An 18068-nucleotide genomic window follows, 5' to 3' on the forward strand; every position below is an offset into this window, starting at 1 on the left:
GAGGCAGAAATCGGACAAACACAGACATTCATGCACCTAAATCCAGTGGAGTTACAAAAGCTTCCTTTTCTTAGGAAACTGTCCTAAAATGGTGTTTCCATAAGACTAATTTTTAACAACTGTGGCTCATCTCTAGTTGTAACATCATACATAAGAAGGAATGAATATGTAGATGATGGGAGAAAGATAAATATGGTCACAAGTCCAAACTAGAATGATAAAATACTGAAAATGTTTTTATTCTGCTGTAGTAAACCCTGAACATTTTTACTTCAGAGCATTTGCTTCAGACTGTTCCTCACTTAAGGAAGGGCATAGAATCACATACTTAATTTTATTAGGGGTGAAAAATCTATTCAAGCAGATTATTTCATTTCAGAGTGGTTGAAGCAATCCTGGTCAAGTGATTACTGACAAGGCTTTTTATGCAAATCAGAAACAAAATCCAGCAAACCCCAATTTAAAAAAAAAAATCTCTAAAATGGTCATCTTTGTATGTGACTATGCTTTGGGGAATAGGGAGTGTAAATGTTAATAATTAATTATTTAAGAGAGATTACAATTTCTGATGTACCTTGCAGTTTTATTCAGCAATAACTTGCAGGTGAATATTTCTCAGGAGAGCGAGATCATCATGAGAGCACTTACAATCTTTGCCCAATTTGGGAGCTAAATTACTCTGATATTTAGCATGAAAATTAATTAAGCACCTGAAACTTTTCTGCTGTATCAGAAGTTAGAAATTAGCTCCAAGCTAAGGGCAGTTTTTGTTGGACAGCAGCTTTGTTTGCTTGAAGCATGGTGCTGTTACAATGTGCCAGATCTACACATGGAATTATTTATGCTTCACTGGAGTGCTTAAGTATGAGTTTGCAGCAGTGCTGTCCACTGGCCTGTGTAACAGTTTAACATCAATTCCTTTAGACACTCCTCTGTCATGACAATCTTTCTTTTAAAGGACATCAACCAGAAGCTGCAGGAAGATAACCAGGAGCTGAGGGACCTTTGCTGCTTCCTGGACGATGACCGGCAGAAGGGCAAGAGGGTGTCCCGCGAGTGGCAGAGGCTGGGCAGGTACAGCGCCAGTGTCATGCACAAGGAGGTGGCCTTATACCTGCAGAAGCTGAAAGAGCTGGAAGTGAGGCAAGAAGAAGTGGTTAAGGAGAACCTGGAGCTGAAGGAGTTGTGTGTGTTGCTGGATGAGGAGAAGAGTGGAGGAGCAGGCAGCCGGAGCTCTATCGACAGCCAGATCAGCCTGTGCCAGCTGACTGCCACCAGCGCGTACATCAGAGATGTTGGGGATGGCAGCAGCACTTCCAGCACAGGGAGCACAGACAGCCCAGACCATCATAAACACCACCCAAGCACCAGTCCAGAACACCTGCAAAAACCTCGGGGGGAAGGAAGCCCTGAGCACCAGAAACACAGGAGTATCAGCCCAGAGCACCTGCAGAAGCCCAGGGGTTCTGGCAGTCCTGATCATCACCTGAAAGGGCCGAGCCCTGAGCATCACAAAACCATTGTCAAAGTACCTGAACAACAAAAGCACAGCAGCAGCAGTCCAGAAACTATCCCAAAGCACGTTTTGAGTAGTAGCCCTGAACACTTTCAAAAGCAGAGGCCTGGTGGTAGCCCTGAGCATCAAAAGCACAGCGGTGGCAGCCCAGATCACCTTCAAAAGCACACGCCGAGTGGAAGTACAGAGCACCTGCACAAGGTGAGGGGTACGAGCCCGGAGCATCTCAAACAACACTATGGAGGGAGCCCAGAGCACCTCAAACACCTCAGCGGAGGCAGCAGAGAAGGTACCCTCAGGAGACAAGTGACAGATGAGCTGTCCCCTCACCACAGGAGTTTGTACAACGGAATGAATGGTGGGTCAATACTTGTAGCAAAAGCTCACTTTGAAAATTGCTAAGGTAGTTTCAGTGCTGTTTCAGCTATTTCTGTGGCAGGAATGAGGTTTGATGGGAAAGGAAAGGCAATGAGTCTGGTGTCAGCATTATTCCTTTAGTGATTTAATTGGAGTACACCTGTTTGTCCATCCAGCAGTTGTGGGGTAGATTAAAGAAGTAGGGGAAAAGTGCATCTTGAGTGTTGGTGTAAGGTATCAAGGAGGAACTCTTGGCCCTGACCCTGCTCTGTGGTTGGTAGATGTAAACTGTTTGTCCCTAGGTGGATTTCTATTTGCATGAGAGAGGAATTGCATTATGTTTCTTGTTCTGCCTATATCTGACTCAGCAGAGTAGAGGTGAGTGTCTCCAATTTCATTTCTACCTTCCTAATCTGCCTTGTCTGTAGCTTTAAAGATTTTAAAATTTCCTGTTTATTGATTGAAGGCTTCTTATGTCCTTTTCCATAAACTTTGGAAAAGATCCTAGGTGAAGAGTAGGCTCAATAGAAATGAATATGATAGCTCCTAAAGCTTTTCAAAGCCTTGAGTTTGCATATTTTTAATCATAACAAATTAAAAATTTAGGAAGATCAGAAGGGGTTTCTTTGCTGTTGTTACTGCTGCCTTTTAGAAAGGTCTGCAATAAACATGCCTGGTTTTTAAGAGCTGTGTATCCTCCCTGATGGAAATAAATTGCTTGTCTTAGGAGAGTCACAGTGTAAGTATTTTGTTATTTGGAAAGCTACAAAGTTCAAACATCCTACTCTGCTGTAGAAATAACTCTTTTTGGACTTAGCAGAATTCCTATAGCCTGCTGCCTTTTATTTCTTCCATGTGCCTTGGGATGTTTTCATGAAGGAAATTAGTGTCCTAGTTAAAAACCCTTTTCTCGGACCTTCACACAGGTTTGAAGTCAAGCTCTACGGAAAGTGATGGTTTGGCCTTAGCAAATGGTCTTGGATGGAGTTCATGTGTGTCCATTTCATAAGCAGCTGTGAGAAGGTGTGTTGGCATCAGTGGAAGTGACCACTTGTTGGATCTGCTTGTGAGATGGGTGCCTTTGTCACACTGGTCCAGTTACCTGTTGGGATTAACTTGCAGAATGCCTTCAGTTAACCCCTCTCTGCAGGGGCAAATCCACATTGTTTTCTGTGAAATGTGTATTTTTGACAGGGCTGGCCAACCCCAACATGATAAGTGTAGAAACTCCTCTTTTTAATGACCTTAAAATGATTAATAAGGTGAGTGTGTGACAAATACACGAAGATGTGTAATACAGAAGTTATTCAAGTTGGTCTTACACAACTTCCATTAAATGCTGTATTTCTTTCTCCATTCAGTTCTTCCTGGTTACAGTTAACCTTCTGTAAGTAGCACGAAGTCTGGAACCAGACTTCCTAAAAAGGACTTGCACCCACGATGTTCATCAGTCCATCATAGGTTGTGTAGGAAGGTGACCTAAGGTTTTAAATATGTCTTTTTAAAACTCACAGGGGAGGGAAGATATGGTTTTTCTGCTGCCAGCACTGTAGGCTTTCTGTTTGGTTTTTGTTTGTTTTTTTTTTCCCCAAGTAGCCTTGTTAAGAACCATATTCCTGACAGTGCAGTGAAAGCAGTTATTACTTTATTCCTGAGTTGACTGGCATCCTTTGTGCAGCATATTTCAGCTGTCAGAAGTTTGGACTCAGGCCACAAGGTGCTGGAGAGGGCAGCTGGTGCTTTGGAAGGTTCTTTTTTGACTTTAATCAGAGCTTTGCCTGCCCTGTGCTTTATAGAATCACTTTTACAGAGAAGTTCTCTTTGGTTTGACAACTTCTCTCACCAGAAAGTTGTCAAACCTCTCTTCTTTCAAATTTATATAATTTGATGCAAGCTTGAGGTTTAATTCTGACATCTGTCTGACCTTGATCAAACTTGGTAAAACTCTTGACAGCTCTGCTGTGAAGAAGAGGTTTTAAACTTCAGGGAAATGCTTGGTCTTCATGGCAAAGCTGAATCCTTCTGGATTTACTTTGTGTTATTTTGTGTTTTGATTTTGTCAGCTACTGTAAAGTTGTGGGGAACAGTTAATATGGAAGTGGTAGAAGTGCTGGCCATTATCATTTGTTATTGTTGTGAAAGTAATGTGTAAATCTTAATTTGCCTGTTCTGTGTGTACCTGACCCTGCCAGCTGAATGTAGGTGATAAAAATCCTGATCTTGTTGTAAGGAATGCTGAAACTGTGACAATTGGGAGTTAGGAAATGGCCTGAAAACGTAGCCCTAAACTCTAATGAGCAATACAAAAGGACAATATTTTGACTGTGATCCCAAAGTCATGCAGTAAGTATATCACATTGGTGGAATCTAGTTTGTTTTCAAATTTGGAGTATCTCTAGCTGGCAGATGTTCGCACATCTGTGTCATGAGTTTGCAGGGCACTTCTAAACTTATTGTAGTTCTTGCAGACTGTCGTGTGAGCAGCAAGAGTGTTGGTGACCCTACATGGTGAATGGCAGAGACAAACATGTTTTGATATTTAAAGGAGTAAAACAAAGTATTTTAACTACGTAGTCAGAATTTACTAGAGTCAGTACAAGCCTGTCCCATCTTGGTCTGAACTGGACTCTGAATCGTGTCTGAGAGGAGAAGTTATTCCTCTTCATGATGTCAAACCTCATTCAAAAAGTGCTGTACTCTCTACCTGGAACTGGTGTTCCTAATTGGAAGTGTGTTTGTGAACAGCCCAGCTTTACCTGGAGAAATGGGAGCTTCTAGCAGCTCCCATTTACCTGGATTTGTGATCCTGTCAGCACTTGGTGACCACAGGGAAGCAGTGGATTCCACAGGGTGGTGTTACCTCTCCCAGAACTTGGGCTGTACATAAAGATGTGTGGGCTGGATTAGAGAGTTTGCAGGTCCCTGACAAACTGGAGGTGCAGTCAGAGCAGTTGCAGTGTAATATTACAATGCCATCAGAAATGTGATGTGCAGCTGTAGCTGCTTTGCAGGATGTGTTTATGCATTAATCATTGGGGCTTCATGCATGTTTTAAGCTATGCGGGAAGTTACCTCAGCCTCTCCCTCACAGGCACAGCTGAAGGAATAAAGGATGAGGTGATAACATTTCCTTTCATAATTCTTTTCATCTTCTATGGTCAAAGGTTTGATCTTGGTATTTTTTTCTTGTATGGCATGTCAACTTTCATTTATAAGATTTATAACACTTTGGAAAAGCCTTCTACTTCATGGTTCTTCTACATATTTTTCTGAAATGAGTGTCCTCAGCCTTTGGAGTGACAGAAAATGGGATGGGAGAGCTAAGTTTGGCTTGGTGCCTGTTAATTGAAAACGTATGTATTTAATTCTAGAGGTTTTAACCAAGTAAAACATGATAACAATCTTTTGCTGTAATCACACCTAAATGTTCTGGATAATGAGAACAGAGGTATTTGGGATAGAAAGACTGCTGAAATTAGATGAGAAAGTATCAGCAGTAAAAACATTTTTGAAGAGAGCATTAATGCAACCTAGAAGAATACATGACAGTTTAGCTCTGACACAGATATCTGGGGTGTAAGTGCCTCTATAAATTGATCAGCTTCCAGCATTTGCAGTCTAAGTGTTGGTTTTTTAATCTAAGTGATTTATTTTCAACTTTCTATTTTAAGAAGTCCTTTGTTTTACTCTGAGCTTTGACTTTTGTGTGAAAGGAAGGTATCCAAAGGCTTTCATGTGTGCTTCTTGCTTCCTGCTGAGGTTATTAATGAAGAGAAGTTAAACTGCTGACTAACACCTCCTGTACTGCTGGAGCTGTGAGAGCTCTTACAGAACAAATGCAGCATCACCTCTCCTTGAGCAAAGGTGTTTGTAGGCTAAACAGAGACTCAGCCTAAATTTTGGACACTTTCTCTCATAAATGCACTTGTGAGAAGGAAAATGAAATTAGGAAATACTGCACTGAGTAAGAAGAGGAAACTGCAGTGTGACTCCAGAGAAAAGAAAACTCACAGCAGTGTTACTGAGTTAACTGATACCCTCTCTGTGCAAACAGCTCCCCTTTGCTGGCCAAAGAGTGGGATGATGTCATGTTTCAATGTATGCTTGCTTACACGTTATGTTTCCTTAAGTTGAAATGCAAATAATCTGCCTGCCATTAATGGCACTGTACAGCACTCTGTGTGTGATTTGACCTTTCCTGGTGGCACCCATGGCTGCACATCTTGGAGCTTGAGGCAGCATTTCTTACTTTTCAGAGTGTAACTAAAGGCTACAAGGATCGGTAGAATCTTTTCCTTGCCAGTAATGTTTATTTCAGGTATTTATTTTTGAAGTGTGGACCTCTGAAACTTTGTCAGTCAGAGTCTTTCAGTTGAACTCTGTAGGTTTGATGTCAGATTTGTAAATTGGTCTTAGCTGTTCCACACTGTAAGAGAACTGGGGCATGAGATGTGAATATGGATGTGACTACAGCACGCTGCATTTATTACCCACCTCATTTTTTTGTGGAGTGATTTTTCATGTTGAAAATGTGTTTTGTGGTATCAAAACAATGAACCTACTAGAAACTTGTGTTGTAGGACTTTTGGGAGAGGTTTACAATTACGTGTCCTTAACTTCACTGACAAAACTTGTTTTGATTTGAATGTTTTAGCGTGCGGTGGATCATCCTTTCAGCAAAACTCTTGATACGTTAATGGTGGAGTGATGCCTCTCCTTATGGAGAGAGTGGCCTGATTTCACACGGTTGTGTGGATGTTCAGCACTGATTTCTGCACGGCTCAGAGCTGATCCAAGTGGCAGGCAGGTGCTGGGGGCAGGGGTTTGCTGTTTGGTGCGGTGGCACTGCTGGCTGCAGTGGGATGTGCAGGCAGGGCTCAGCTGCACAGCCCTTCCTGCTGCAGGACTGAGAACACCCCAGCACCTTCTGGGAAGTCACTGCTTCCAAGTTTTATGTCTTTTCCTTTCTCCCTTATGCTGCATATCTCGCTACCCGGGCGACTCTGTTTTGCAGTGAGAACTTGATGTTAATTCAGCCGTTCTTTGATGGAAGCAAGAGGCAGAGTAGGGAGTAGAGACATTACCTTTAAGCCATCACCAGTGTACCTCGTATCTCTGGGAGCAAGGTCCCTGTTAGTCCGTGAGAGGGGTGTTAATGAGGTGGGAAACAGTCAGTGCTGTTAGGGATTAGGGACCTGGTCCCCCAGTTCCCGCAGCAAAACCCCCTGCGGTGACTCCCTGCAGCACAGTGAGCAGTACCCGTCCCTCCCGAGCGTTTAACCGGGATGGAGAGGAGAGGCCGTGCTGGCTCCGTAATTGGAGATGTGTGGCCATCCCTCGCGTTTGGAGTGTCTGCTGGAACTTCCTGACGCCTGTCCCCGGAGCTCCAGGAGGGAAGGGCGGCTGATCAATCACCGCACCGGCACCGATGGTGTCTCCACAAACATCCTGCAAGCCACCGCCTGTTCCCACCCTCTGACTGTAGTACTGGTACACCTGGGATGGGGCTGACATACTGATCTTTCTTTTGTTGCTTTTTTTTTATTTCATTGGGTATTTTTGAAAAACAATGTATTTTCTGAGTAGTGAGTGGAAGTTTGTTTTGGTGTGTACAGGAAGCAGAGAAGCTTATTTCTTTTTCATGGTGATTGGGTCAAGGTGTAAGCCATTTGCCTTTACCTCAGAGAGCTTATCAGGAGTTTGCATGGCTGTTAATATTGTCTGCCTGACATGAAGTGGGCACATTTGTGTGTTATTTTATTTTTCTTAGTGCCAGAATGGCAAATCCTCACATTAAAGCCTTGTCTGAGTCCTTGCTTAGAGTCCTTGCTTTAACCCGAGCTCAGGACCCCTTGTATCAGTTCTTCACGCAGCATTTGGGGTTAGTGTTACGAGTTTATAACAGTAAAATATGAGTTTAGAAACATCAGTGATTAAACTGTAAAATTCTCTGAACTCTGGCACTTACAATGCAGTCAGTATATTACAATAATTTTTGGTGAGTGCTGCTTGTTTAAGAAATTCAACCTTGTAGTGTATATTATGTGTGCCAGTCAGAATGTCCTGTCTCTTCTGTTCATGTGTTAATGTTTTGGCTTTTTAAAATTTTCATTATGAAGTTAGCAATGGAGAGTTGTTGCAGTCTGTGCAGGGGTTGGAGCTGAATGGGTTAACACTTAGGGAAGAGCGTGGCAGTCAGTGCAGTGTGGGGTTCAGGTTTTGTACTGCCACACACACAAAGTGCATGCATGTTGACAGGAGTAAGGGACAGCAAGACATTTCAAATTACAGGGTATTTAATGAGGTATAATAAAGCCTTGTGTACATAAGAAAATTACTCTGGCAATGAAAATTCATTGGCTTCTGAGCTAGCAAGTCATGTCTTAATTAGTAAACTGAAGCACAGCTTGTCTTGGGTCATATTGTCATATGCACAGATATATAGCTACAGAGGGAGCACTGAGAGTTATCTTGAAGTCATGATCTTGATGTAAATCTTGTCTGCCTGTGCTTCTTCACTGGTTAAGGGGTTGTCTCTGAAGAGAATCAGCTATGACTGAAACATAGCTTTGAATTTTGCTTGATGCAGGAAGCAGTACAATAATCTGTTTGAGAGGGAATGAATTACACAAGTGTAACAGGGGGGTGAAGGACATAAACTAAAGTTGTGTTTAAAAAAATTAGCAGTAATGATACTAGTCTGTGCACATTTAGTGGGCTTGTAAATTTGGTTTTTTAAGTGCTTTTAATTCTGCAAGGCACACAGAGAAGGGGCAGGATTGTGATCTGTGTCCATGAGCATTTGGTGCACAGCATGGAAGTGTGTGCGAATTTATTGATTGTGAATGGGAAAGCTGCTGTCTTGAGCTAGGCTGTCTTAAAGATGAACAGTTCTGTAAAGCCTGTGAATAACAAATAGTCTTAGTTCTACTTGTCATTTCTGCTCTAAAATTTTGGGCATACTTGCATTGTTTTTGTAACATTCATGGGGAGTGAAGAAGCCAGCAGCTCTTTGTAATTCAGCAAGAACGTGCTTCTTCTACCCCTTATCTTTTTATTTGCATGATTCATGTGAGCTTTACTGGTTTGTAAAGTCCATATAGTATATTAAGTGTTTATTTGGACCAATGAAACCCATCAGTGTTCAAGCACCCTCAAGAGTCAAAGATGTGTTATAGCTGAAAAAGCCCAGTGAGCCATGTGGTAACCAACAATATGGAATGTCTCCTAAAGGTCTCCATTTTGGTACTTCCTCAAGGTTACACAGATTATTCCAGAGCCTTTATGCCTGTAATATTAAATGTCTCTAGATCTGATCAGTAGTGAGATAGCGCCTTCAAATGTCTGACCTCAAAACTCACTAGATTTCTTTCACTGCATCTCTTTAAGCTCCTGCGAGCTGTGAAAATTTGCCTTGATCAACTGTGGAGCCTGTAGCTGTGACTTGGATTCAAAGAAAAATAGCTGTGCTTTCTGCAGAGGGTACAAGGCTGATTCATCACTCCGTGATAAGCTCCCACTTAGGCCAAGTGCAGATAAGCCTGGAGAAAAGCATTGATTGCTGACCCACATCCCCTCTTGGCTTCTGAGTCTGTTTTTGGTTTGTTTAGTGAACGAACTTTAATGGTGTTCAAAGTCCATCTTATGACTTTTGTGGTCTGCAAACATTACTGAGGACATTAAGATGAGCCTCTAAAAGTAGTGTTGGATTATGAGAAACAAAATGAACGTTTCACTGAAGGCAGATGAATATATTGAGCACAAACACATGAATGCTGTGAGGCAGATCTTGAAAATTGACTTGGATCCTTCCAAGGATTTGAGCGCTTTGCTCCTTGTTGGCACGTGACTTGAACTGAAATGGGATGCCTGGAGAGAACAAGATGCTTAAATATCCGTGCTCATGCAGTGCTCTGAATGAAGTCACTTGTCTGTCACTGTCATTCATCTTGTTTGCTTGGGTCCCTTTTAGAAATCTATGTAACCTGAAGTTAAATTTTGAATTTTAGGTTTTTACAGTGCCACTAAGTCCATAAAGAAAGCATGACAAGAAAGCATTCCAACAATGATTTTTTTCCTAACCAGCTCTCCAGCCACTGAGACCAAGGGCTCTTCAGTGTTAACTGAACAGCAGAAGATACCAAATCTATGTCTCCTCCAGGTACAGGTGCTAAGAACTCTTCCATTTATTCCTGTTGTTGGGACTTGATGCCTGGCCTACACTCCAGTCCATACTGCTGAATGCTACATTGTGACCACTTACAACCGTAGCACGTGCAAATATTTTGGAGAACTATGAGGACAAAAGATCCTGAGTTTTTATGAAAACAAATCCTCATTTCAGCATGAAAACATTGGGATTTATGTGTTTTACTTTCTCCATGAACATAATAAAATGGGAAGATTTCTTGAGTAGTGTATTCAATCTGATAAAATTTAATCACTGGATTCCCTGACAACATGGAAATGATGGATCAGATTATCTGGGAAGCCTGGATCCTGTAGTTTTATTCTGCCAAGTCACTCCATCATACTGGATTTTTCAAGAATGAGTTGCACAGTGTTCACTCCTTATATTGATCACAAGTACTGCTAATGCATACTGCTGTATCCCTGGAATCCTGAAAAGGTGGCTGAGGAACTCCAAAAGGAGATGCAGCACGAAAGGACTTGCTTGACCCACTTTCATGGTAACTCTACAGCAATCCAAATTAAGGTGTATTTACTTATCAACTGCCACCTGGAAATGTGGAACACTGAAGTCAGTTTCCTGGGCAACATATTCTATTCCATCTTTTCCTGTTTCATGGTGGTTTTTATTTTATTTAATTTTTTCAACTAACAAAACCGACAGCTGATTCCAGTGTCACTTTGGAAAATGGATATTTGAAGGATTGGTGAAGAATGTTTGAAGGAGAAACAGTTTCTGTTGGTGTTGAGAGCAAAATACTGTTGAATTTATTGCTGAAAAGATCTATAGTTTAAATGTAGCAAACCTTGGCTATGTCTGCTTTGTGCTTAGTAGAGTTGCACTTAGCACACGTATTTTTCAGTCAGTTGATGTTAGATATTAGTCCTGCATGTCACTTAAACCTAATGTAAGGCTTTTGGATATTCCTTGTCCTTGTTGCAGGGGAAACAGGATGTTGACTGCAAAGATACAGTCAGGTGATGCTTGTTCTCTAACACTTAGGTGCTTTTAATACCTCCCCAGTTTTGTTAGATTTTGATTTATTTGTTCTTGCAGTGCTGCTCAGAAACACATCATGATGCACAGGAAATAAAGAGGCTCTGGGAAATCTTGGGAAAGGATCTGTAGTGAAAGATAAAAGTTACTTGTAGGCTTTTACTCCCTGGAATGAGAAAAATCCAGATAGCATTTGCATTCTGTTTATTAGGAAATGCTGTTTCCCAGGGAACCAGGAGCATTTTCATGCCAAACACTGAGGCTCACTGGTCTGTGGCTTTGCCCATCAGGGCAGTACTCAGGTGTCAGGAGTTAGCTGGTGACTGAGCCAGTTGTTTGGTTTGCTCCTCAGGTCATGTAACTATTGATATGGGGCCCAAGTGCCAAATTTGTGTCCCATCATATCTGTGGAAACACAGTGGGAAGGGCTCTCTGGGAGAGTTTCTTCACTGCTCCAGAAGTCTCATCAGCTGAGCACAGTCTCAGGTTAGCCACGCCCAGAGACATCTGTTGCAAATATAGAGAGAAATTTCAGCAAACCTAGATTTCTCTATTTTAATGGTGTAAATCAGAAGTAGCTCTTTGCCCTACAGATTGCAGGTACAGTTCTGTTTCTGAGCACCCTCCCTTTAGCAATCTAAATTCAGGATTCAACTCCTAATTGAGGGCTTGAGCCAGCTCAGATCTGTGGAGAACCAGGGGTGGATGAGATTGTAGATCTTGGCTTGGCATGATGCTGGCTTGTCACATGTGGATCTGTCCATGTCCAGTTCCACCTGTGTTTCTTCTCCATGTGATGGAATGTGTGCCCTGATAGCAAACCAATCAGCTGGGCCAGAGGCTGGCTCTGTGGGGTCGTGGGAGTTTGGGGAGAGCTCATCAGGTTTGGGGGTAGTCAGACCTTGCATCCTGTTTTGCTTTGGTTTTGTGAACATGTGTTTTTATGTGTGTGTTGGGCAAGAAACTTCTCCCTCTGAACACAAAGCCAAATGCTGAAAAGCCCAAACCCAAGTATATGTCAGATCTGAAAGCCAGCAAAATACGTGCTAAGTGCCATCTATTTTCACAGATTCACAGCTTATTCTGAGTTGGAAGGAACCCACAAAGATCGAGTCCAGCTCTTCAGTAAATGGCCTGTATGGGGACTGAACCCACAACCTTGGTGTTATGTGCTGAATTCATCATCAGAGGGAAAGGCTGAAAATCTGTAACATATTGGTCATCCTATTAACAATACTGATGCCTCTTCTGGAAACTGCCTTTGCAGTATGTCTGTCCTTTCCAGGCCCAAACCTTCTGCTCTGGTTCGTGCTGCAGAAGCCGCCTGAGTTCCATGGAGTCCTGTGAGCTTCTGAATGGTGCAGAGCAAGTCTGTGACCTCAGAGGTGGGACTGGGGTACCTAGGGGAGAGGAGGATGTGGTTGTTTTCCTTTGCTCACTTGCTTGCTGTGGAAAGCCATTGGAAAGTCCTGTCCTTGCTCCAGCTTGTAGTGCTGGAGTTTGAGCCTACAGAGGGTTTGGGACCAGTCTTGTGTGACGGAGGAGAGAAAGCAGCTCTGCCCAGAGAGTTTGGCTGGATTAACTGACAGAGTTCTGGCCTTGGAGAGCTCCTGTGTGTGTGGGCTGGGATAGCATCGATGTGTGGAACATTGATTTACGTGTGTGAACGCTCCCCTGGTGGCAGCCAAGTCAGAAAAAATGTCTTTATGAAGGTGAGACTTGATGTGTATAAAGAGCTGTGGGTGAGCTGTTACCCTGAGCAAGTGCTTACACTTGTCGGTAGTGCCTGGTTCACACTTGCAGCTCTTACCAATACTTCTGGAAACAATTTACCAACCATTTACCAACAATACTGTCATCATCACCTCTGTATTAAGAACCATGAGCTAAACAAAAGACAAGACAGGATTAATCAGCCACCAACTAATGCAGGTTTCCTGAGGTTTTGCTACTGATTATTCCATTGCATTATGCCAGTTTTCTAACAGCTTTATTCTTGGTCTGTTTTCAGCATGGTGTAAAAACATGGGCTGAAGTTACTCACATGCCTAGAAAACACCTTTATGAGCAATCAGCTTGAGACAAACATTTTCAAGGTGTTTCCTTTCAAAATCAACTTTTAAGGCAATGTTTCCTTCCTTCCTGAATTTCCTGAATTGTGCTAGTGGGAAACAAAGTTATTTTTAATTCTCTTTTGTGTGTGCAGCAGTCCTATTAGAAGCTGGTAATGTACCTTTTGCATTTACAGGGCTGCTTAAAGGTGTCCTGGCACATGAAGTGACTTGCAATGAATCCACACCTGAAGGGCTGTGATAGCTTTGCTAGAGGAAGCTCTGTTTTCTGTCTTGTTTCTCGTGGCTTGTTTTTACTGTTGCAGAGCAGTTGTGTAGCTGTAGTTGTCTTGATTTGGGAAATGAAGATGCTGGTACCAATCAGAGGCATGGTCAGCTCTCTGCTGGGGATTTCAGGCTATGAACTGGTGCAATCCAAAGGAGCATTTATCTTCCATCAGAATAAAATTTGAAAAAGAACATTCTTGAGCTTAAAAAAAAAAAAGAGAACACAGTATTTTGGCAAGATGGTCATCTGGCCCTCAGCATCCATCAACAGTGTGGCATGTTGTGACTGTGCCAGGGAGGGGGGGAAGTGGTGCTTAGCAGATATAAATCTCCATGACGAGGCTCAGGCTGAACATCTGTGACTTGGCAGATGTGGAAGGGAGGAACTCGGGATTTGGAGCTGTGCTGGCTGAGCGCCGGCAGACTCCGTTCTAGCAGGTAGGTGGCTGCTGCTCTCTGTCAGACACTGCAGGCTGAAAGGTTTGCTTAAAGTCCTGTGAAGCCGGGGCAGTGTTGAAGGGAGCACTCGGGAAAGGTTCTCCCTGCCTGGCAAAAGCTGGAGGTTTCCAGTGCAAAGTCACTGCAGCAGAGTCGGTTCGGGAGGTGTTGGTGAACGGCCCCGCTCAGGTTCGGTGTAGGCTCCAAAGCTCCTCCGTGGTGCGCACTCCGCGGGGAGCCGGGATTTGGCATCCCGGGATCACAGCCGAGACATTCCCGGCCAGGGAGATGTGCTGACAGGACTGCAGCAACAATCCTGCTTGGGAGCACGAAGTTCCTGCAATTCCAGCAGCTTCCTGCCGTGCCAGGCAGCGAGTCCTTAATGGCCCTTCTCAGCCGAAATGTGCTCTGAGTGCGGTTTAGTATTTCAGACCTGGGCAGAGATTAAAGAGACATTAGTACTGCTACTATTTTAATCTTAATTACAAACCAGAGCAAACACCAGGTCGTGTGTCCTGAGCATGATTTAGCAACCTGTTAGTCTTTTAATTATCTCCTTCCTAATTAGATTGCTCTGATTATTTGGTACTTGAAATAAGTGTATATTTTTAAATTCTTGTGGCAGTAACTTTTGGAAAAAATTCATTGCTTTTCATTTTGCAGACATTTTGTCTCATGGTGAAGTACAGGAACATATGGTGCTACTTCTGAGGTAGTGCTTGTCTAAATATCTTTGCTTGTAAAGTTTTCTGCAGAGCCATATAATTTTCTCCTGTAAAAACATTCCTACTGTATTTAACTGGTTTTATAGCTACTTAATGGGATTATCACGTTTTTATAATTGCAAACTTTTAATGGATGTAGGTTAAGAATTTAAACTCTGAACCCTGAATAAGAAAAATGAGCAGTAAGTAGTTAGAAATTCAAAGAGAGTAGTAAGAAATAGGGATAATAGTATGAAGAAAATAAAATAGTTTATCTAAACACATCCCAGGTATTTTGAAAGGGCCAAAGCAGTAATTTATTTTTAAGCTGAACTCTTGGACTATCACTGGCAGTCAGTCAACATGAAATGCTCCAATCCAGTGTCCAGAATCCTCCCATGGGAACTGGTACATCTCTGTTTGTTCTCAGTCTGGTGAACACGCTTCCCAAGTGATCGTGTTCCTTCTGCCTGAGCCATGGGAAGCTTGAGTCAGGAGCATAGATTAAAAAATGTAAAACAGCAGCACATTCATCTATATACAATGAAGGGAGACTGGAAATGTTCCTGAGTGTGGCACAGCCAGGAGAGTCAGAGGAGTGGAATAACCGGAATATTCTGTATGTTTTTGTCTACATTGCTAGACTCTTACCCAGCATGAGAGATGATTAGTGAGAGGCTAATTGGCCTGTTAAATAAACATATTTAGAAATATATAGAGATATGTATCTCGGGAATGATGCAGATCTAAAACCCTTCTTACACAGCAGTGGGAAATGCATTCCAGGGGCAGTGTGCCAGGCTCCCTCTGTGCTGCCTTGGACATGCTGAGCCAAGTCTGGAGCTCTTCACAAGCCAGGTACCATGGAAAACGCTGCAGGGATGAAGCGTCTCCACTCTCCAGGAGAGGAGGAGCTGGCCCAGTCACGCCCGGGGAGCAGAGCTCTCTCCCCCTACGGGATCACAGATGGAGCAGCAAGCACACAATTGCTGGAAGCGGAGAGACAAGAGAAGGATGGACTGAACAGGATCTCCTTTCTCCTGCAACTGGGTTCAGGACTGATTGCCATCTCTAGGGAAACATCACTCAGATGTGGAGGTAGTTTTTGTAGCTGTAATGAGAGCAGGCTGTGCTTGATTCTGAAGGTTTGGAGTCGCACCCTGCTGAGCACAGACAATAGAGTTGCTCAGAAAATAGTTTCTGAGCTTTTTGGGAAGAAGAAAGTAGATGAGGTCAGACAGATTCGGAGTTATATCTGGGAGTGCATAGGTTGAAAAGTGAAGGACTGAAAAAACAAAGATGTTAGGAGGACTCTGGGCAAGGGAAAATGTCATAATCCAGATACCCAAAGTTGGATTGTGTTGAATTTGCTCTGGTTTTGAACAGTATTCCTCCTTCCCAAAAATGAAGGTGTGGGACAGCAGAATTAGATTACAGGATAACCAGAGCTCCAGAATTTCCAAGTTTGAAATGGTAGGAAAAGCTGTAGGTAATGACCACTTACATGTCACTTGTTTGTGGGTGCCTGTGTAGTTTTTCAGTCAGTCACAGGTATCAGTTTGGTGTCCTGCCCACCTCATTCTGCTGTCAGGGGATAAACAGGGCATTTATTACAGTGCCAGCCATGGTGGAGTGACCATCGTGGTGCTGCTGGTCCTGACCAGCTCCCAGTTGCTGCTCAGGATTTGTGTTTCCGTGGCACCTCTGAGCTCCCCCGTGGCTTTTGGTGTCTTGACCTCTTGGAGGAGCTCCTGCCAGTCTTTCCTCATGAGTGGGAATGGAGCTTTGGCAGTCCTGGCAGTTGATAGTCTACAAAAGTGAATTTCTTTTTGCGTGGCCTCTGCTCCTCTGCCGGAGTTCTCTGTGAAGCAGGATTCTTCCCCCATGTACTGGAAGGCAGAAATCTTTCATTATGGAGTATTTAATTTTTCAAATGACTGCTGCTACAGTATCAGTCAATAGTCTGTTAGTTGAACTCTGCTGCTGAATCTGAGCTTTCCTATTAAGAAAGGAGAAAGCAAAATATTGTTTCTATCCACTTTTACTGAATTAATCTTAACGATTTGTGAAAGTTGTCACTGTGAGTCCTTTGATTATTATTGCTGGTGAAAAAGCAATTACATTGGAAAACCAACTAAAAGTGTATTGTGAGATTAAAACCTACAGTTCTAGTTTTTTCCTTGATTTATTTTTGTTAGTGGGTGATTGATTATTCAGAGTGGGACAGGGATCTAGGATTTCCTCCAGGTTCCCCTTGTTAGTCCCTGTCTAGCAGCTGTTTGAAGTTTATGGCACTATGAAGTTCCTACAGGTGCCTGTGCTTTGGGGCTTGGAAAAAGATCCCACATGAAGTGAATGGGGAAGAATCTGATGGTTCATTTGATATGCGGCCATACAGGTTAGCAGCTCATTCAGGGGACCACTTGTCTCATTTTAATTCAACTAGAAAATGCTCACTCAGCTGCACAAATAGGACTATCCATCTGTACACCTATTATGGGATCAGATTAATTAAGTAAAAGCAGTGAATTAACTTCAGTTACAAAGGCTGCCATGAATTGCTCAGTAATCATTTAATCCGATGTTACACAGGTAGAAGCCACCTTATAACTAACATATTAAAGTACACATTTTTGATCCAACATGAGTTTTGAGGGGGTTTTTTTGTCGTCAGCATTGTCAAAGAACTTGGCTAAATAGCCTTACAAAGGCAGAAGGTTTGAAACTTCATTGGATAATTTGTAATGCTTAGTTTTAGCCTTAGGACTATTTCTAACTATAGCTTGAAGTACCTTTAATCTCTCAGTTTGTCTAAATGGTAATTCTGATAAATTTAACATGAATCAAAGGTACTGTGGGATTGAAAGTTTTCCTGGAAGGTTACTCAGAAAAGAAATATGCTTGTTTTTAATTGCACAGGCTAATACAAAATTGCCTTTCTGCTTTGAAAGCAGAAAGCAGTCACGTAGAGTTGCCTGGGGACATCCATCCATCCATCCATCCATCCATCCATCCATCCATCCATCCATCCATCCATCCATCCATCCCACTGCCAGGGTGTTTGTGAAGAGTCAAAATGTTTAGTAAGGAGGGTTTTTGTATTTCCAATTTCACTGTAAGGTAATATGTACTTTTTAGGGAAATGTAGCCCACAGCTATATATTTGTTCACAATTGCCACACCGCATTCCCTCCATGCTCCTGTACAAGGCTCCAGGTTGGACACAAAGCTCTTGGTGGGAAATTCCAAGGGTTTCCAAGGGATGGTCAGTGCAGGAAGGTGCACAGTGGATGACACAGAGCTTATTCTGTAGCTGTTTGAATAAGCTTGATATTCAAATGCACAGTCTGAGATGCGACAATAAGGGAGAAAATAGAATTAATACGAGTGTTGCCAATCCATTACTGTACTGAGAGCAGGAAATGAGCCCTGCTCTCTGCCATAAATTGATATTGTGGAAGTCTGGGAGCCATCCTTGCTGAGCACCAGAGACTGCCTAGTACTTCAAAGGAGAGCTGTGTGTGAAT

General features: G+C 42.7%; 1 protein-coding gene across 23 annotated transcripts in view; it reads left to right on the plus strand.

Moving 5' to 3' along the window:
• The window catches only part of CCDC85A (coiled-coil domain containing 85A), a 215823-nt gene that overhangs the window by 92126 nt on the left and 105629 nt on the right, over window positions 1–18068 (plus strand). For 19 of the 23 annotated variants that reach the window (XM_069008875.1, XM_069008874.1, XM_069008879.1 and 16 more), the window contains one exon: window positions 959–1874. In XM_069008875.1, coding sequence (XP_068864976.1) covers window positions 959–1874 — 916 coding nt within the window. Of the gene's footprint in view, window positions 1–958; window positions 3140–9262; window positions 17186–18068 lie in introns of those variants that run through there. The other 4 variants (XM_069008882.1, XM_069008877.1, XM_069008881.1 and 1 more) reach the window with 4 other exon arrangements.

This window comes from Aphelocoma coerulescens, chromosome 3 (genome assembly GCF_041296385.1).
Source record: "Aphelocoma coerulescens isolate FSJ_1873_10779 chromosome 3, UR_Acoe_1.0, whole genome shotgun sequence".
Taxonomy (NCBI): domain Eukaryota; kingdom Metazoa; phylum Chordata; class Aves; order Passeriformes; family Corvidae; genus Aphelocoma; species Aphelocoma coerulescens.